The sequence below is a fragment of the Muscardinus avellanarius genome (assembly GCF_963383645.1).
Source record: "Muscardinus avellanarius genome assembly, chromosome: 19".
Taxonomy (NCBI): Eukaryota; Metazoa; Chordata; class Mammalia; order Rodentia; family Gliridae; genus Muscardinus; species Muscardinus avellanarius.
In genome coordinates, this window is record NC_137805.1 from 14,495,486 (window position 1) to 14,512,920 (window position 17,435).

Here is a 17,435-nt window from a genome sequence, read left to right on the forward strand (position 1 = left end):
GACCTCCGCGCTACACCCCTTGCCCTAGTTTTTTGTTTTTTGTTTTTTTTGGTGGTACTGGGGGTGGAACCCAGAGGCTTTCTACCTCCCGGCTATACTCCCAGACTTATTTTATATATATAGTTTTTTATTTGGAAACAGGGTCTCACTAAGTTGCTGAGAGCCTCACTAAGTAGCTGAGGCTGGTTTTGAACCTGCACGATCCTCCTGTCTCAGCCTCCCAAGAGCAGGGATTACAAGCGTGTGCCACCACGCCCGGCTTCCCTGCCCTAGTTTTTATTCTTTGTTTTGAAACCAGGTCTCACTGAGTTGCAGAGGGCCTCACCAAGTAGCTGAGGCTGTCTGTAAACCATGATCCTCTGATCTCTGCCTCCCAAAGGCAGGGATTACAAGCGTGTGCCACCCGCCCAGCTCACAAGTATAGGATTTAAAATGAATGTCTGATTCTTTGTAAAACAGAGAGTATTTGGGTAACATAAATAAAGATGAAGGCATGGGAAGACTTAACCCAACTCATAGAGGAAGTGTCCTCCCTCCCTCCCTCCCTCCCTCCCTCCCTCCCTCCCTCCCTCCCTCCCTCCCTCCCTTTCTTTCCTTACCTCTGGGATTATAACTAGACCAAATATTAAGCCAAAAAGGACGAGGTTAACTCCATACATCCATCGCAGAAAGATGAAATACGACGCCACTGAAGAACCAAAATGACCTGGAGGGAGAAGGGTCGGGTGCGTCAGTGTGCGGGGTGGAGCGGAGGCACCCTGCTGAGCACTGTGTGTGTGTGTGTGTGTGTGGTGTGACAGAGGCAGGGTTCACGTCGGTCTGTGGAGCAGACATCCTTCACTCCGTTTTCTTTTCCCAGATGCACCGGGATGTTCTGTGGGGCTCACTGACGTCTCTAAGCATCCTCAACCAGGAAGTGAGACAGTGAATTAAATCCTGGTCCTATTGGTCCAAAACCCACTCTTTGTTTTGTTTTGCTTTGCCTAATACAACAGACTCTGTGAGACAATCGAATCAAAGCCCGGGGTGGTGGCGCACACCTGTAATCCCAGTACTTGGGAGGCTGAGACAGGAGAATCCCAGGTTCAAGGACAGCCTCAGCAAGTAGTGAGACTCTCAGAAACCTAGTGAGACACTGTTTCCAAATAAGAAATACAATTGGGCCGGGAGTGTAGCTCAAGGTAGAATACCTCTGGGTTCCATCCCCAGTCTCTCTCTCTCTCTCTCTCTCTCTCTCTCTCTCTCTCTCTCTCTCTCTCTCACACACACACACACACACACACACACTCAGGTCAAGAACACAATTCCAGTTCGTGGAAGACTCTCAAGGAAACCACTTAAAAACAGTGATGGCAAAATACTTACTTTCGATGTCCTTGATCTTCATTTCCCAGGGAATACACTGGGTCTTGAAGTTATCAAAGTCTCTCTTAAACTTGATCCATTTCTGAAATGAAACAGGCAAGCCCCTCAGAGGTGAACACGCCGTCCTGCAGTCCGCGGGGCTCACGGGGGATGGGGGGGGCGCATCCACAGGAGGGTGCACTGTCGTCTGGGTCCCCACCATCTGCATCCCTGAGCGGCCTGCAGAGATGGTGCTCACACCTTGGTGTCCCCAGCGTCAGATGTGGGACAGAGCAAAGCTGGGCAACGGCAGTTCCTTGAAGTTGGTCTACAGCGCTGGTAACATCTCAGGTTTGGGTAGGTGACTTCAGAAGTTCTGGGTGCAGTTTCTGGTTTGGGGGATCAAGTTGGGCTAGCAACCTCCGATACAGCTTTCTCCACTTTCAAACAAAAACTCAGGGGAAAAAGAAATCTTTTGTACTCGTGAGTTTTTGCACTCTTGTTCGGCAGACAGACAAATACCTAAATCTGACAGGATTGTTGCCAAGGCTAGTGGAACTGCTAGAGAGATCTCAACTGATGGCCGCCCATTCTCCTGGGAAAACAACAGCCTTGCTTTTCTGAAAAGTGTAAGAAAACATTTTTTCTACTTTCAATGGCGATTGTTTAGATCTAGAATGTTCTCTCTGGACCCATGTGTTAAAAGATTTGTCCCCAGGGTGGTGCTACGGGGAGGCTGTGAAGCCTTGACGAGGCTTAACGGGAGGTCTTTAGGTCATTGGCGTATCCCGGCCTCCCCTTCTTTCTTCCTGTCTTCCTTTGCATGTTGGTCGTGCAGTGAACAGCTCTGCTCAACCACGACACTGTGCTGTCTCCCTACAGGCTCAAAGCACGAGGAGCCCTTTGAAACTGTGAGCCAAAATAAGTTTTTATTTCTTTATAAGCTGAGTATCTCGGGTCTTTGCTGCAGGGACACAGCTGACTAGCACACATGGTCTGTCCTCGGTTCAACGAGCAGAGTTTAGATCACTGGGGACCCGGGGACCAGTCTGCCACATGCTGAGTGTTGTTCTGTGGCTTCCCCGGGGTTTGCTCTCTGCCAGCCTTACCCCACGCCCCCCGAAACAAATCCATTTAGAATAAAAAAAAATGTAGAAAATTAGAAAAAAAAACACAGAAAAATAGCAGGCTGAGAGGTACTAGGAAACAGATTCTATCAAATTTTTTTTTGGGGGGGGGTATTGGAGGTGAAACATGGGGACTCTATACTCCCAGACCTTTTTTTTTTTTTTTTTTTTTTTTTTTTTTGGTGGTACTGGGGATGGAACCCTTCTACCTCTGGGCTACACTCCCAGACCTACTTTATATATTTTATTTGGAAACAGGGTCTCTTAAGCCAGTGAGGTTGGCTTTGAACCTGTGTGATCCTCCTGTCTCAGCCTCCCAAGTGCTGGGATTACAAGCGTGCGCTACTGTGCCAGGCTTTCTATTAGTTTTGATTATTTAAAAGTCTCCTAGGCCAGGTGTGGTGGCGCACACTTGTAATCCCAGTACTCGGGAGGCTGAGACAAGAGGACCACCGGTTTGAGGCTAGCCTCAGCAATTTAATGAGGCCCTCTGCAACTTAGTGAGACCTCCTTTAAAAAAAAAATAAGGCTGGCCAAGCGTGATGACGCACGCGTGTAATCCCCGCACTTGGGAGGCTGAGACAGGAGGATTGCACAGGGTTGAAGCCAGCCTCAGATACTTAGTGAGGCTCTCAGCAACTTAGTGAGACCCTGTTTCCAAATAAAATAGAAAATAGGTCTGGGAGTGTAGACCGAAGGTAGAAATCCTCTGGGTTCCACCCCCAGTAACACACATACACACACACACACACACACACACACACACACATAACAATAAGGCTGAGAGTGTAGCTCAGAAGTAGAAGCCTCTGGTTCAATCCCCAGTAACACCACACACATACACACACACACACACACACACACACACACACACACACACACACACACACATCTCCTAAAAACTTGTTCCTGAAGGAAATGAGATTTTTCTCCTGTAAAGTCACTGAAGGATGAAAGGTTTATAAGAAGAAATCAGAGGTTTTCAGGCCTGATTTCCCAGGTCTGTTTTTTACTGAATAAAGAAGAAAAATGCCTGTCAGAAGAGAGAGATGCAGAAAAGAAGAGGGCAGCCTGGTTAAGGACCGCTGACGGTCTGGAGGGCGCGGGAAAGGCAGGCGACGGAGCCCAGCTGCTCCGGCCCCGGCCTCGGCCACTCTCCCTGATTCTGTGTGTAAAGAAAAGTCTTTGTCTGAAGCTGGGTGTTGTGGCGCACGCTTGTTATCTCAGTTCTTGGGAGGCTGAAACAGGAAGATCGCAGGTTCACAGCCAGCCTCAGCTACCTAGTGAGGCCCTCCGCAACTCAGTGAGACCCTGTTTCCAAATAAAGAATTAAAAATGAGGTTGGGGGTGTAGCTCGGAGGTAGAATACCCCTGGGTTCAATCCCCAGAGCTGTAAAATAAGTAAATAAATAAAAAAGCTTTGGCTTATTTCGCTTCTTAACAGGTCTTCCCAAAGCGAGAGCATTTGCCTGTCGCCTGGGCTGTGTGTGTTTTAGTTTCTATGGCAACAGCTTTCATTGTAAACTAACAGGCTGGGATTGGGAGGAAGGTTTAGCTTCGCTTATGACCACCCTGCTTACAAGCCTTGCGAGGCTGCGAGCATCTCGGAGTGAACTTGACGCCCTGGAGGGGGGCAGAGGTGGAGAGAGGTCGGGAGGAGCTGGGTATTCAAGCTATGACCTTTATTCATTCAGAGGGTTAGAATCTGGGCTGGGCGTGGGCAGAAGACCCAAGTCTCTTCCTCGGGGCTGTGTGAGATGGGCTCCCGGCCCTGGGACTGGGGTCCTAGTTGCTATGCCTTCTAGACAGAAGGAGAAGGCTTCAGTGTGGGTCAGACAGGGGCCAGGCAGATGACCCGGCCTGTCTTGAGGGTGAAATCCTGCTCTGGGTGACTAAGAGGAAGCAACCAGGCAGGCCTGAGACACAGAACTGCAGGATAAGGGCAAGGGGACACCTGTTCTTTCAGATTTGTGGTAAGCATTCCCTGAGATCCATAAGTATTCAGGAGGGTGTGGAAAAACTGGCTTCTAAAGTAAAGGATGACAATTTGAGGGTTTTTTTTTTTTTATGATGGTACTGGGAATTGAAACCAGGGGCTTTCTATCTCCAAGCTGCACTCTTTGTATTTTTGTTTTTGAAATAGGATCTCTTGGTCGGTTGATGAGAGTCTCAATACTTGCTGAGGCTGTCCTCGTACCTGTGATCCTCCTGCCTCAGCCTCCCAAGTACTGAAATTACAAGTGTGCGCCACAATGCTTGGCTTTTATTTCTTATTCTGAAACAGGGTCTCGCTAAGTTGCTGAGGCTGGCTTTGAACTCGCCATCCTCCTGTCTCAACTTCCCATGTCCTGTGATGACAAGCGTGTGCCACCACAACCAGCCAATCTGAGACTTTAAAAAGAATATAGTATGAGGTCTGGAAGGATTACAGGAAGCTTTAAGTGTTCAGTAATGGAATGAAAAGAAACATTCAACATAATCAAGACACGGAGGAAGACGGATTCTGTAGTGTTGATAAGACACCTGAGAGTTTCTGAGACTGCAAAAAGAGAAAAAGAATGAAAAACAGCGAGGGAAGGTAAATACGGGCTTGAGAGAACAGACAGCGAACCTCTGCCATGGAGGAAACTAGGGCTGCGTGATGGAGACTTAACTGAGCGGAATCATTGTGCCTCTGCTTACCAATACGGTACTGCACACCTAAAAGTTTATTAAGAAGGTGACTCTCAAGTTAAGTGTTCTTTGCCATGATAAAAAAAAAAAAAGTAGTGCATGCAGGCCGGGCGTGGTGGCGCACGCTTGTAATCCCCGCGCTTGGGAGGCTGAGACAGAGGATCGCACGGGTTCGAAGCCAGCCTCAGCTACTTAGTGAGGCTCTCAGCAACTTAGTGAGACCCTGTTTCCAAATAAAATATAAAATAGGTCTGGGAGTATAGCTGGAGGTAGAAAGCCTCTGGGTTTTACCCCCAGTACCACCAAAAAAAAAAAAAAAGTAGTGCATGCAACTTAAGGAAGATTAATAACCGTTTTTTTTTTTTTTTTTTTTTACTCAGTATATTATCACAGAGTTTTAAAGACATGCATAACTAATGCGTTTAAGTCATCGTCAGGCTTTGTTCACTTAAGTATGGGCTGCTACAAGTTGGGGACAGTAATCTGGGAATGTATATTAAAACATAAATACGCCCGGGCGTGGTGGCGCACGCTTGTAATCCCAGCATTCGGGAGGCTGAGACCGGAGGATCGCGGTTCGCAGACAGCCTCAGCTATTTAGTGAGGCCCTCTGCAACTCAGTGAGACCCGGTTTCAAAATAAAGAATAAAAAATAGGGCAGGGGGTGTAGCTTGGAGGTCAAATGCCCCTGGGTTCCATCCCCAGACCCGCAAACAAACAAACAAACAAACGCATACTTTTGAACTCGCCACACTATTTAGGGGATTCTGTTCTGTTGTAATAAAAACAACCAGGGATCTAAGACAAACACATAAAGGGGTATTTGTGGTGGCCTTGTTTTTTATACTAAAAGACTAGAAAAAATAGATTTGAAGAGCATATTTCTCCCTTGAGGAAAAAAAGATCTGAGCGTGCAATTTCTTGATAAGATTAATAAAATTGCCCATAGATGGCTGCCGGGCATTTATAACTGTAAAGGGAGAAAAAGCAATATTAGGAATAAAAGGATTCATACCAACGGATATAGAGTATAGCTCTATGTTAATACATATGAAGACTTTAGTGGAACAGTTAAGGTTGGGGAGAATATGAATTATCAATACGGCCCTAAGAAAGGGATAAGAATTATTATTATTATTATTAATTTTATTTTCTTATTTATTTTACTTATTTATTTATTTATTTATTGGTGGTACAGGGGTGGAACCCAGGGGCTTTTCTACCTCCGGGCTCTACTCCCAGACCTATTTTCTATTTTATTTGGAAACAGGGTCTCACTAAGTTGCCGAGAGCCTCACTCAGTAGCCGAGGCTGGCTTCGAACCCGCGCGATCCTCCTGTCTCAGCCTCCCAAGCGCGGGGATGACAAGCGTGCGCCGCCACGCCCGTCTTAGAAAGGGATAAACATTAAAAACAAAGAAACAGGGAACACATAAAAATTATCAACATAGTCTATAAAGATGGACTTTGTAAAAAATGAATATGCCCGTAAACTGATTTACAGTATAAGGAGGAATTAATGTTATTCATTTGCTATTATTAAGCAAGTACAGCCATTTGTAATTTTAGTACTTGGAAGGCCGAGTTAGGAGGGTCATAGGTTCTCAGCTAGCCTTGGCAACTTAGTGAGGCCTTGCTTCAAAATAAAGAATAAAAAAAGGCTGGAGGTGTAGCTCAGAGGTAGAATGCCCCTGGGTTAGCAGAGCGTGGTGGCACACGCTTGTAATCCCAATACTTGGGAGGTTGAGACAGGAGGATCACAGGTTTGTGGCCCGCCTCAACAACTTAGTGAGACCCTGTTTCAAAATAAAAGAATAAAATAGGCTGAGACAGGAGGATCCTGGTGAGGACCTTTGCAACTCAGTGAGACCCTGTTTCAAAATAAAGAATAAAAAATAGGGCTGGTGATATAGCTTGAAGGTAGGATGCCTCTGGATTCCATACACACACACACACACACACACACACACACACAGAATAAATAAGCTCAGAGGTAGAATGCCAAAATGCCCCTGGGTTCATTCAGTCCCCAGTACCTCAATCAATCAATCAATCAATCAATCAATCGTCTCACTAAGTTGGTGAGAGTTTGCTAAGTTGTTGAAGCTGGCTTCGAACCTGTGATCCTCCTGTCTCAGCCTCCCAAGTGCTGGGGGTACAGGCACGTGCCACCATGCTTGGCATTTCCAGTCGTTTTAACATTCTTACTTCTGTGGGTGTATTCACTGGGGGAACACACCTCATGTCTGTTGAAGCCCTGACACGTAAGTATAGAATATTGGCAGGATGCAGTTGGTTTCCGTCTCTGGAGGAATCAGAGTGGTCTACTGGACCCAGCCTCAGGGGGCTGGGCAGGCGCCTGTTGGGGGGGTGGGTCCTGCGCACTCCTAGGCTGAGCAGCCCCGCCCCCAGGGTAGCTGCCCTCCACCACACACCTTGGCCATCAGGATCCTGTAAGCGTAGAGTCGCCTGCCTTTCCCCTTCCCCAGGGCACCTTCGTATTTCTCCACAAATGCCTGCGCCTCTCTGTTCAGGGAAAAAGAAAAAGCAGAAATTCAATTAACACCTAACCAAAGGAAATCTAAACCCGCAGGGGACATAGTGGCCATGTCATCTCTAAAAAAAAGAGGATGTAAAACACCATGTCCCTGAATGTCCCTTTCTGTCCCCCAAACCTAGCTGAGTTAAGGAAGCAAGGCGCGCAAGCCGGGTGGGGGAGCCCGACTCGGGTTATCCGGAGGACCATGGGCTTTCTCCCTGCACGCTGGGAGCGGGGCCGGCTGGGCTATCTGCAGGACGCTGCTGTCTTGCTCCTGCGCCGGGACGGCGGCTCCTTGGGATGCTGAGCACACAAGAACTCTAAGTCAGACCAACGACATCACCGCCCGTGCTGATGACGTCGCCACCTGTGCCCCGGAACATACAAACGTGTGTCTGCTCAGGGCGACACAGAACTGAGGGCTCTGTGGAAAGGACAGGTGTCACTTGTCCAGCTGGCCATCACTGGACAAAACACCGAGGGCGAGGAGGGGCCGCCTGGCAGCGCACAGCGAGGGATGGAGGTGCCACCTGTCAGCTTGCCACTGCTGGGCTCTGTTTGGAGCGGTCACCGACCTTCTAAGTTTCTGCCATAAACCAAGTGTCCTGTGTGCCGTCTCCAGGCGCTTTCTTTGGCTTTCCAGCGACCCACCCGGTTATTTGGGCACAACTGGGCTGTGGATATGACAGTGGCTGACAGCCTTGTGTGTGTTTGTACCTCTGGTTAGAATATAAATTCTACAAGGGCCGGGCATTTTGTCTGTTTCACCCACTGAAGTTTCCCAAATGCCAAGAACAATGCGAGGTAGCTCGCAGATCCTTGTGGGAGGCAGACATCTGTCCCCTCCTCGCGACCTTTGCCCTGGGTGTTAACCTGTGCATGGACTGGTAGATGGCCAAAGGGACTGCAAATTTCATTAGGATCACTGGGGACTGTTTTGATCATATGGACAGGCCTGATGTAATCACACGAGATCTTTAACGGCTGGGAAAGTAGAGAGTTGGCCAGTGTGGCAGAAGGGAAAGTCAGGAAAATGAGGAGCAGGGAAATTTGTAGCCATCTGTGGCTGGGGCTCTCTGATCTCTATAACCATGAACGGGGAGGAGGACTCGAGCCCCAGCTGGGAACCGCAGCACCCACCTGTTGGTGTTTCTGGTTGCGGGCTTCTCCAGTAACCAGCCTGGGGCACATAAGACCAAAAGAAAACCCAGGAACCCACCGCCCTGCCGTGCCTTGGGTCCAGAGGTCCTTAATCAATTCACCCTCACTTTCCAAATCTTGTGTTTGCCTTATGCATAATGTCCAGGGTTTTAGTCACACGGGAAGAGTAGGGAACAGCGCATCTCCTTGTCTTCCTAGAACTGAAGTCTTCTGATCTCTCTGAAGCAAGCAGGCAGTTTGGGTAATCTTCTAAGACATGGAGCTTCTGACAAGGCTGCGGGGCTCACCTGTGGTTAAAGGGACATCCCTAACTCGCGGGCACTGACGGTTTTTTGCCAGCACTACCTCCCGCCTGTATCTTTTTTTTTTTTTCAGTGCCAGGGATGGAACCCAGGGGCATTCTACCTCCCTGCCTCAGACCCGCAAAAAAAAAAAAGAAAGAAAGAAAGAAAAGAAAAGAAAGAAAGGAGAAGAAGGAGGAGGAGGAGGAGGAGGAGAAGGAGAAGGAGGAGGAGAAGGAGAAGCCATCCTCTGGGAAATCATCTGCAGCTGGAGACTTTACTGCTAGGAGCAGGCGAAGGGTGCATCCCAGCATGTCCGGTATCCTGGAGAGATGGTTACAACGTGAAGGGCGCAGCCTCGAGAGCCAGAAACCCTGGGTTCAAATCCTGGCTTGTGTGCGGCCTTGGCCAGTGACTCGATGGCTCCGTGACTCATTTCCTCACCAGTACATGGGGGACAATAACGCTAGAACCTACGTCACAGGGTGATTGTAAGGGCTGAATTGTTACACTGCACTGAGGACAGAGCTGGCACCAGGGAGCCCTCCGTACCCTGTACACAGAAGAGGAAGACTGCTAAGGGATGACTGCAGCCGCTCTGCACGCGAGAGCGTCCAGTCAGGTGCGGGGCAGTGGCGCTGGATCAGAGGGACAGTAAATACTCAGCCTGTGTGTGGGGAGGGGCACAGGACTTCACTGCAGAGGGAACTCTTGGCCAGAGTCTTACTGGGTGTGTAAGAATCAGCCAGCTGGCCGGGCATGGTGGCGCACGCTTGAAATCCCAGTACTTGAGAGGCTGAGACAAGAGGATCGCAGGTTGTGGACAGCCTCAGCTACTTAGTGAAGCCCTTTACAACTTAGTGAGACCCTGATACAAAAAAAAAAAAAAATCTGGCATGGTGGCACATGCTTGTAATCCCAGCATTTGGGAGGCTGAGACAGGAGGATTATGGTTTGCGGACAGCCTTAGCTACTTAGTGAGGCCCTTTGCAACTCAGTGAGACTCTGTTTCAAAATAAAGAATAAAAAATAGGACTGGGAGTGTAGCTTGGAGGTAGAATGTCCCTGGGTTCCATCTCCAGTACATACATACATACATACATACATACATACATACATACATAAGGCTGGGAGTGTAGCTTCATAAGTAGAATGCCCCTGGTTTTAATTCCCAGGACTGAAAAAAAAAAAATTAGGCATCTGGGCTGCAGAAAGTAAGGGTCTTCTAGGCAGAGGCCCAGCTGGAGTAGAGACCCAGAAGCTGGAAAGCCTTACATTTGAGCCTAGGATGAGACATCTTGGGGAAGGAGAGAGGGAGGGAGAGAGGAAGGAGGGAGGCCTGGAGGGAGGGGACCCACTGTTAAAGAGCGGTCATGGTCCCGTGAGAAAGGTGGTCTGTAGCTTCTCGGGCCTCAGCCCCTGCCCATCCTGGCACATCACCCGCCCCCCAGGCAGGAGGAGGTGCAGATTTCTCCTCTGGTTAGGGTTTTCCTGGGCCTCATACTTCCAGCCAGCTGGAGATCTCATTTTTATAAGCATCCAGGATGCTCTTTTTCCACTGTTAATAAAAGATGTGTTCAGGTGACACCTGAGTGGGGTGAAATTCTGTGAGAGTGACAGGTGGCTGTGCGGCCCCGCGGACAGGAAGGAGAGCCCATCCTAGAGGAAGGGAGGGAGGCCAGCACTGCCCAGAGCAGAGCGTCCCATCCAAACTGTGGTCACTAGCCCCGTGTGGCTGTTTAAATTTATTATTATTATTATTATTATTATTATTATTATCATTTTTATTAATTTGAGGTACTGGGGATTGAACCCAGGTGCATTCCACCTCTGAGCTAAACCCCCAGCCTTATTTTACTTTTTATTTTGAAGCAGGGTCTCACTAAGTTGCCGAGTCTATCCTAGAACCTGTGATCCTCCTGTCTCAGCCTCCTAAGAACTAGGATTACAGGCATGTGCCACTGTACTCAACCTAAAACTATTTGTTAATTTTAGGGTTTTAAGACAAATAAAACATGTTCATTTATAGCATTAACATGATGTTTTGATCAATGTATATATTAGGGGGATGGTTAAATCAAGCTGATTAGCATATGCATAACTTCACTCAACTTTTTATTTATTTATTTATTTTGGTACCAGGAATTAAACCTAGGGCTCTTCTACCTCTAAGGTATCCTAGCTCTGGGGCATTCTACCCCAGCCCTTTTCATTTCCTTATCTTTTTATTTTTATTTTTTGGTGGTACTGGGGTTCCTGGAAGCCCTTCTACCTCCGGGCTACACTCCCAGACCTATTTTAACATTTTTATTTGGAAACAGGGTCTCCTAAGCCAGCATGCCGGCTGGCTTCGAACCTGCGCCATCCTCCTGTCTCTGCCTCCCAAGCGCGGGGATGACAAGCGTGCGCCACCACGCCCGGCTCTTTATTTTTATTTTGAAACAGGGTCTTGCTGAGAGTCTTGCTAAATTGCTGAGGCTGGTGGTCTCGATCCTCCTGTCTCAAGTCCTGGGATGACAAGTGTGTGCGACCATGCTTAGCTCATTAGCTTTTTTTTTTTTTTTGTAGCGAGGAGCCTTAATATTTACTCTGAACAATTTTTAGGGATGTAATACATGTTGTTAACTATTGTTACTATGCTATGCATAACTTTAAATAAATTTAATTTTTAAAATTCAGTGTGTGTGTGAGTGTGTGTGTGTGCATAACTGGGGATAGAACCCAGGGGCATTCTACGTCTGAGCTACAGCCCCAGCCCTATTTTTTATTTATTTTGAAAAACGATCTCACTCAGCTGTGGAGGGCCTCACAGAGCAGCTGAGGCTGACTGCAAACCTGGGATCCTCCTGTCTCAGCCTGCCAAGGACAAGCATGCGTCTCAATGCCTGGCTCTAAATTTTACTTTCTTGGTCACGCTAAGTACATGTCAAGCGCTCAGCAGCCGCGTGTGACTAGCAGCGCCCGTGTCGACAGCACAGATTTTACAGATCATCATCCTGGCAGGCAGTTCTGTTGGCAGTGCTGGCCTGCAGTGGAACCTCAAGGCAGGGCGAGGAGGGCTGCTTTTTGCAGCTGCACCTGCAATAATTTGCGGGGTGGTGGAATAAGCTCTATTTATAAAACCCTTGGCAGGGTCTGCAGTGTGGTTGATGTGGCCTAATCTTTGCTATTTCTCTTGGGGTAAAGAGTGTCAAAATATGCCGGGCGTGGTGGCGCACGCTTGTAATCCCAGCATTCGGGAGGCTGAGACAGAAGGATTGTGGTTTGTGGACAGTCTCGGCTACTTAGTGAGGCCCTTTGCAACTTAATGAGACCCTGTTTCAAAATAAAGAATAAAAAGCAGGGCGTGGTGGTGCACGCTTGTAATCCCAGCGCTTGGGAGGCTGAGACAGGAGGATCGCGCAGGTTCGAAGCCAGCCTCAGCTGGCTTAAGAGACCCTGTTTCCAAATAAAAAATATAAAATTAGGTCTGGGAGTGTAGCCCAGAGGTAGAAGGCCCCTGGGTTCCATCCCCAGTACCACCAAAAAAAAAAAAAAAAAAAAAATAGGGCTGGGGTGCAGCTCAGAGGTAGAATGCCCCTGGGTTTCATCCCCAGTACCACAAAAATAAAAATAAAAACAAAAAAACCAAACCAGAATAGTCATTTCAAAGTTAACGTAAGTGATATGTTCGCTGCTGCTCTGCATCCGGGACCATGGGCCCAAATGGGTTAAAGGGAACAAGAGCTCTGGCCTTGCTGGGGAGGGCGTCACAGTGTCCGCAGTGCTGGGTCCTAAGGGAGGCGGCACCAGCAGATGTGGTGGGCAGGGGAGGGCACGGGCAGGGGGCTGGGCAAGGGAGGAGCTGGGCACAGGTCTTCCTTCTCTCCCGCAGGACCTGCCTGGTGCTGGCAAGCCGCAAGCCTGCTGGGCTCTCATGGTGCCCCACCCCAGGTGCTGCTCTCAGCGTGGGGGTAGGAGAGGAAATCGTCCCCCTGGTGACCCCGCCCGCTCCTCAGGAGGACCAGGAGCCTCCCACCTGAGCTCCCTCAGCTTCTTAGCCATGGGCCAGGGCTGGTTGCGCATGGTGGCGATCAGCTTCTTTTTTTCCTCTACCTGCTCCAGGATCTGGGCCAGTTCCTCCTCAGACAAGGACTCGGCCCCAGAGGTGCTGGAGGCCAAGGAAGACGACCTGTGGGCAGAGGAGGAAAGTTGCAGAGGAGAAGGAAAGGAAGGGGGGAGCCCAGCGCGGGACGCAGGGCCCCTACCTCCCTGACACTCACACGGCTGGCCCATCCTGTAGCCCGGGCACCACACGCAGCCTCCCCAAACTCCAAACTCCATTTCCCAGAGTCTCCCCACCCACTCGAGGGCAGCTCTGTGGTGGCGCACGCTTGTAATCCCAGCATTTGGGAGGTGGAGACCAGAGGATCGTGGTTCTCAGACAGCCTCAGCTACTTAATGAGGCCCTCTGCAACTTAGTGAGGCCTTGCTTTTTTTGTTGTTTGTTTGTTTTTGGTGGTACTGGAGGTGGAACCCAGGGACTCTCTACCTCCGGGTTCTACTCCCAGCCCTATTTTATATTTTTCTTTGGAAACAGGGTCTCACTAAATTGCTGAGAGCCTCACTAAGTAGCTGAGGCTGGCTTCGAACCTGCGCGATCCTCCTGTCTCAGCCTCCCAAGTGCGGGGATTACAAGCGTGCGCCACCACGCCCGGCTGTGAGACCTTGTTTTGAAATAAAGAGTAAAAAAAAAAAAAGTAAAAATAATAAGTCGGGCGTGGTGGAAGTCAGCAGCCTCCTGACTGGGCGGTATTTCCCCCTCTGTGAAGATGGAGAGGAAAATAAAACACTGAGGGTGTGAGTGAAGATGGCTTGTTAGACCCTGCAGAGGGAACCGCAGCTCTTTGTCACAGTCCTGGTGCGCTCCTTCTCAGCTTGACGACAGGAGACTCCTCAAACATCAAACCCAACGAGGGGCAACGGGAGGCACAGAGAGCCAGGAGGATCGCAGGTTCAAAGCCAGCCTCAGCTACTTGGTGAGGCTGTCGGCAACTCAGTGAGACCCTGTTTCCAAAGAAAAACTAAAATAGGGCTGGGGGCGTAGCTCAAAGGTAGAAGGCACCCGGGTCCTATCCCCACCACCACAAAAACCAACAGAAAGAAAACAAAGCTGATCACAAAAAACGAAACGAATTTTCTGACCTCCGCCTTTCACAGCCTCCTCTGTCCAGGACCTCACGGGTGCTAGTGCTAGCAGATGGAGGAAGACAAAGGAATCATTCAACCCCCGCACCCTAGCACTTCACAGCGGGGAGAAGTGTTTTCTCTTCCTCACTGGGAAGTAAATCCAGGGATGTTCTACTGTTGAACCACATCCATCCCCAGCCCTTAACAAATCTTTTATTTTTTTTTCCTTTGGTGGTACTGGGGGTTGAATCCATGGACATTCTACCTCTGAGCTACATTCCCAGAGTCTTGCTAAGTTGTGGAGGCTGTCCTTGAACGGTCCATCCTCCTATCTCAGCCTCGTAAGTACTGGTTTTACAGGAGGGAGTCACCACACCTAGCTTGCTTGCTTATTTATTTATTTATTTATTTATTTATTTATTTATTTTTCTGGGGATGGAACCCAGGGGCATTCTACCTCCGAGCTACACCCCCAGCCCTATTTTGTATTCTTTATTTTGAAACAGGGCCTCACTAAGTGACTGAGCCTGTCTGCTATCCTCCTGTTTCAGCCTCCCTGTGCCTTCTACCTTTTAGCTACACCCCCAGTCCTATTTTATTTTTTCCTTGAAAACAGGGTCTCGCTAAATTGCCGACGGCCTCACCAAGTAGCTGAGGCTGGCTTCGAACCTGCGATCCTCCTGTCTCAGGTCCCGGGTACTGGGATTACGAGCGTGCGCCCGGCTTAGCCAACCTCATTTTTTCCCAAGAGAAAACAGTGCGAATGGCGAGGGGTGTGACTCCCAAATCCGGCTCCGTTCATTCTCCTGAGCTCTTTCAGTAGCCAGGGTGAGCCACCAGCTCAAATCCAGGGGACCTGAGCTCTCAACCTGCCTCTGCGCCACGCGGTCCCCATTACCCGGGACAGGGGCACTGGGGTCGAGAGCGCCTGGCAGCCCCTCCATCCCTCGTGACCCCGAGGCTCATCTCTGCTGCGGGCACCAGGGAGGCCTCTCCCGGAGGGAGGCGGGAGGCCGAGCAGCACACCTGGGGTTCCTGGGCCGCCTCCAGGCCTCCTCCTTCCCCAGGGCCTCCTTCTCAGTCTTGGGAGCCGCCGCCTCCCTCTTCCTCCTCCCCTCGCTGGTCCTCGGGCTGGTCCTTTCTGGACTCCGCTGCTCCTCGCGGCAACTCCCCGTTGGCTTCCTCCTGGGAGACCCAGGCCTCCGGCTGCTCCCGGTCGGCTCTTGGCCAGGGGGGGCTCCGCGCCGGCCCTGCGCGCCCTCGGCCTTGGGCGCCCGCTTCCTGGAGGATCTCCTCTCCGATGGGTCAGCTGTGGGGTAGGAAGAGGACACTGAGGGCCCCCTGCCTTGGCCTGGGAAAGTGCGGTTCTGGATGCTACCTGGATTCCAGGCGTCCTGGGTGCACCTGTAATCCCACTACTTGGGAGGCTGAGACAGGAGGACCGAAGTTCGAGGACAGCAACTTAAGTGAGACCCTCAGTAACTTACCCCTGTTTCAATATAAAAAAGGGCAGCCAGGGATGGTGGTGGACCCTTGTAATCCCAGCGTTCCAGAGGCGGAGACAGGAGGATCGAGATTCACTGACAGCCTCAGCTACTTAGGCCCTTTACAGCTCAGCGAGACCCTGTTTCCAAATAAAGAATAAAAAATAAACAGGGCTGGGGGTGTGGCTCGGAGGTAGAATGCCCCTGGGTTCCATCCCCAGTACTGCAAATAAATAAATAAAATAAATAAATAAAATTAAAAAAAAAAAAAAGGACTGGGTGTGTAGCTCAGAGGTAGACCGAACCTGGGTTCAATCCTCAGGGGGGAAAAATGCTTTCTGGAGCTTGTGCCAGGATCCTGGATTATGGCATGTTGCCATACTATTTTTATCATGAAAATGTTTGAGAAAGCCGGGTAGTCAGTCTCTGACCTTCTGAATCGCTGTTTCCCTGAAGACTCACTCTCAGGTGATAAATATCCTGCCCTAAACCCAAGAAGAAATGTCACTCAGCGAGGGTGAAACAAACCTGAACAAACAGGTTCAGGTCTTTAATTGATGGCTGTTAGTATGTATCCTTTGTCTTCCAATCACATGTCTGAGGCTGTCTCCAAAATACAGTTTTCCCTAGGGTTTTTGTTTGTTGTTTCGGTACTGGGGATGGAACCCAGAGGCATTCTACCTCCGAGCCACACCCCCAGCCCTAATTTTTATTCTTTATTTCTTATTTTTTATTTTTTGTGGTACTGGGGATGGAATCCAGGAGCCTTCTATCTCCGAGCTACACCTCCAGACCTATTTTTATATATTTTTTGGAAACAGGGTCTCACTAAGGTGCTGAACACTTCACTAAGCTGCTGAGGCTGGCTTTGAACCCGTGCAATCCTCCTGTCTCAGCCTCCCAAGTACTGGGATCACAAGTGTGTGTTCCATGCCCGGCTTATTCTTTATTTTGAAACAGGGTCTCGCTGAGTTGCAAAGGGCCTCACTAAGTAGCTGAGGCTGTCCGCAAACCGCGATCCTCCGGTCTCAGCCTCCTGAGTGTGGAGTTTGAGGGAGGGGGCGCTGACGGACAATGTGGGACCAGCAGCTGGGCTGTGGAGGTGACCGGCACCACGTACCCCTGGACCCATCGCCCCTTCTCACCTGTGCGTGGAGAGCGGCCCCTGGGCTGCCTTCTCGCTCCACCAGGCGCTGCGAAGGACAGGAGGAGGGTAAATGGCTGTCCTGGGACATGTGCCCCACCCCAGGTGCCCCCGCACTGCGGAAGGCCTCCGTTGGTGTGTGATGGCCTCCCTCAAGTCGACACACCTTGGAGGGTTCATGAGGTGTTGGGCATGGTGGCGCTGAGATTATGCCTGTGATCTCAGTACTTGGGAGGCTGAGACAGGAGGATTGCCGGTTTGGAGCTAGCCTCAGTGATTTAGCCAGGCTCTTAGCAACTTAGCAAGACCCTTTTTCCAAATTAAAAAAAAATTAAATAGGGGTAGGGGAGTATCTCAGAGGTAGAATGACCCTGAATTCAATCTCCAGCACCAAAAAAAAAAAAAAAAAAAAAAAGTCATGAGGTCTGAATATGCCCAAACTCCCCACCCCAGATAGACAGACAGACAGACGTCTGCTGAGTGGTATCGCTATAGAAAAGCAAATGCAACAGAG

At 49.7% G+C, this 17,435-nt stretch overlaps 1 protein-coding gene across 1 annotated transcript in view; it reads right to left on the reverse strand.

Annotated features, from left to right (window-relative positions):
* The window catches only part of TMC2 (transmembrane channel like 2), a gene marked incomplete at its 5' end in the record, with an annotated part of 58,800 nt that overhangs the window by 29,876 nt on the left and 11,489 nt on the right, over nucleotides 1-17,435 (reverse strand). Inside the window, 5 exons of the mRNA XM_080716429.1 lie at nucleotides 600-706; nucleotides 1,366-1,447; nucleotides 7,579-7,669; nucleotides 13,143-13,295; nucleotides 15,320-15,602. Coding sequence (XP_080572555.1) covers nucleotides 600-706; nucleotides 1,366-1,447; nucleotides 7,579-7,669; nucleotides 13,143-13,295; nucleotides 15,320-15,602 — 716 coding nt within the window. The remainder of the gene's footprint in view (nucleotides 1-599; nucleotides 707-1,365; nucleotides 1,448-7,578; nucleotides 7,670-13,142; nucleotides 13,296-15,319; nucleotides 15,603-17,435) is intronic.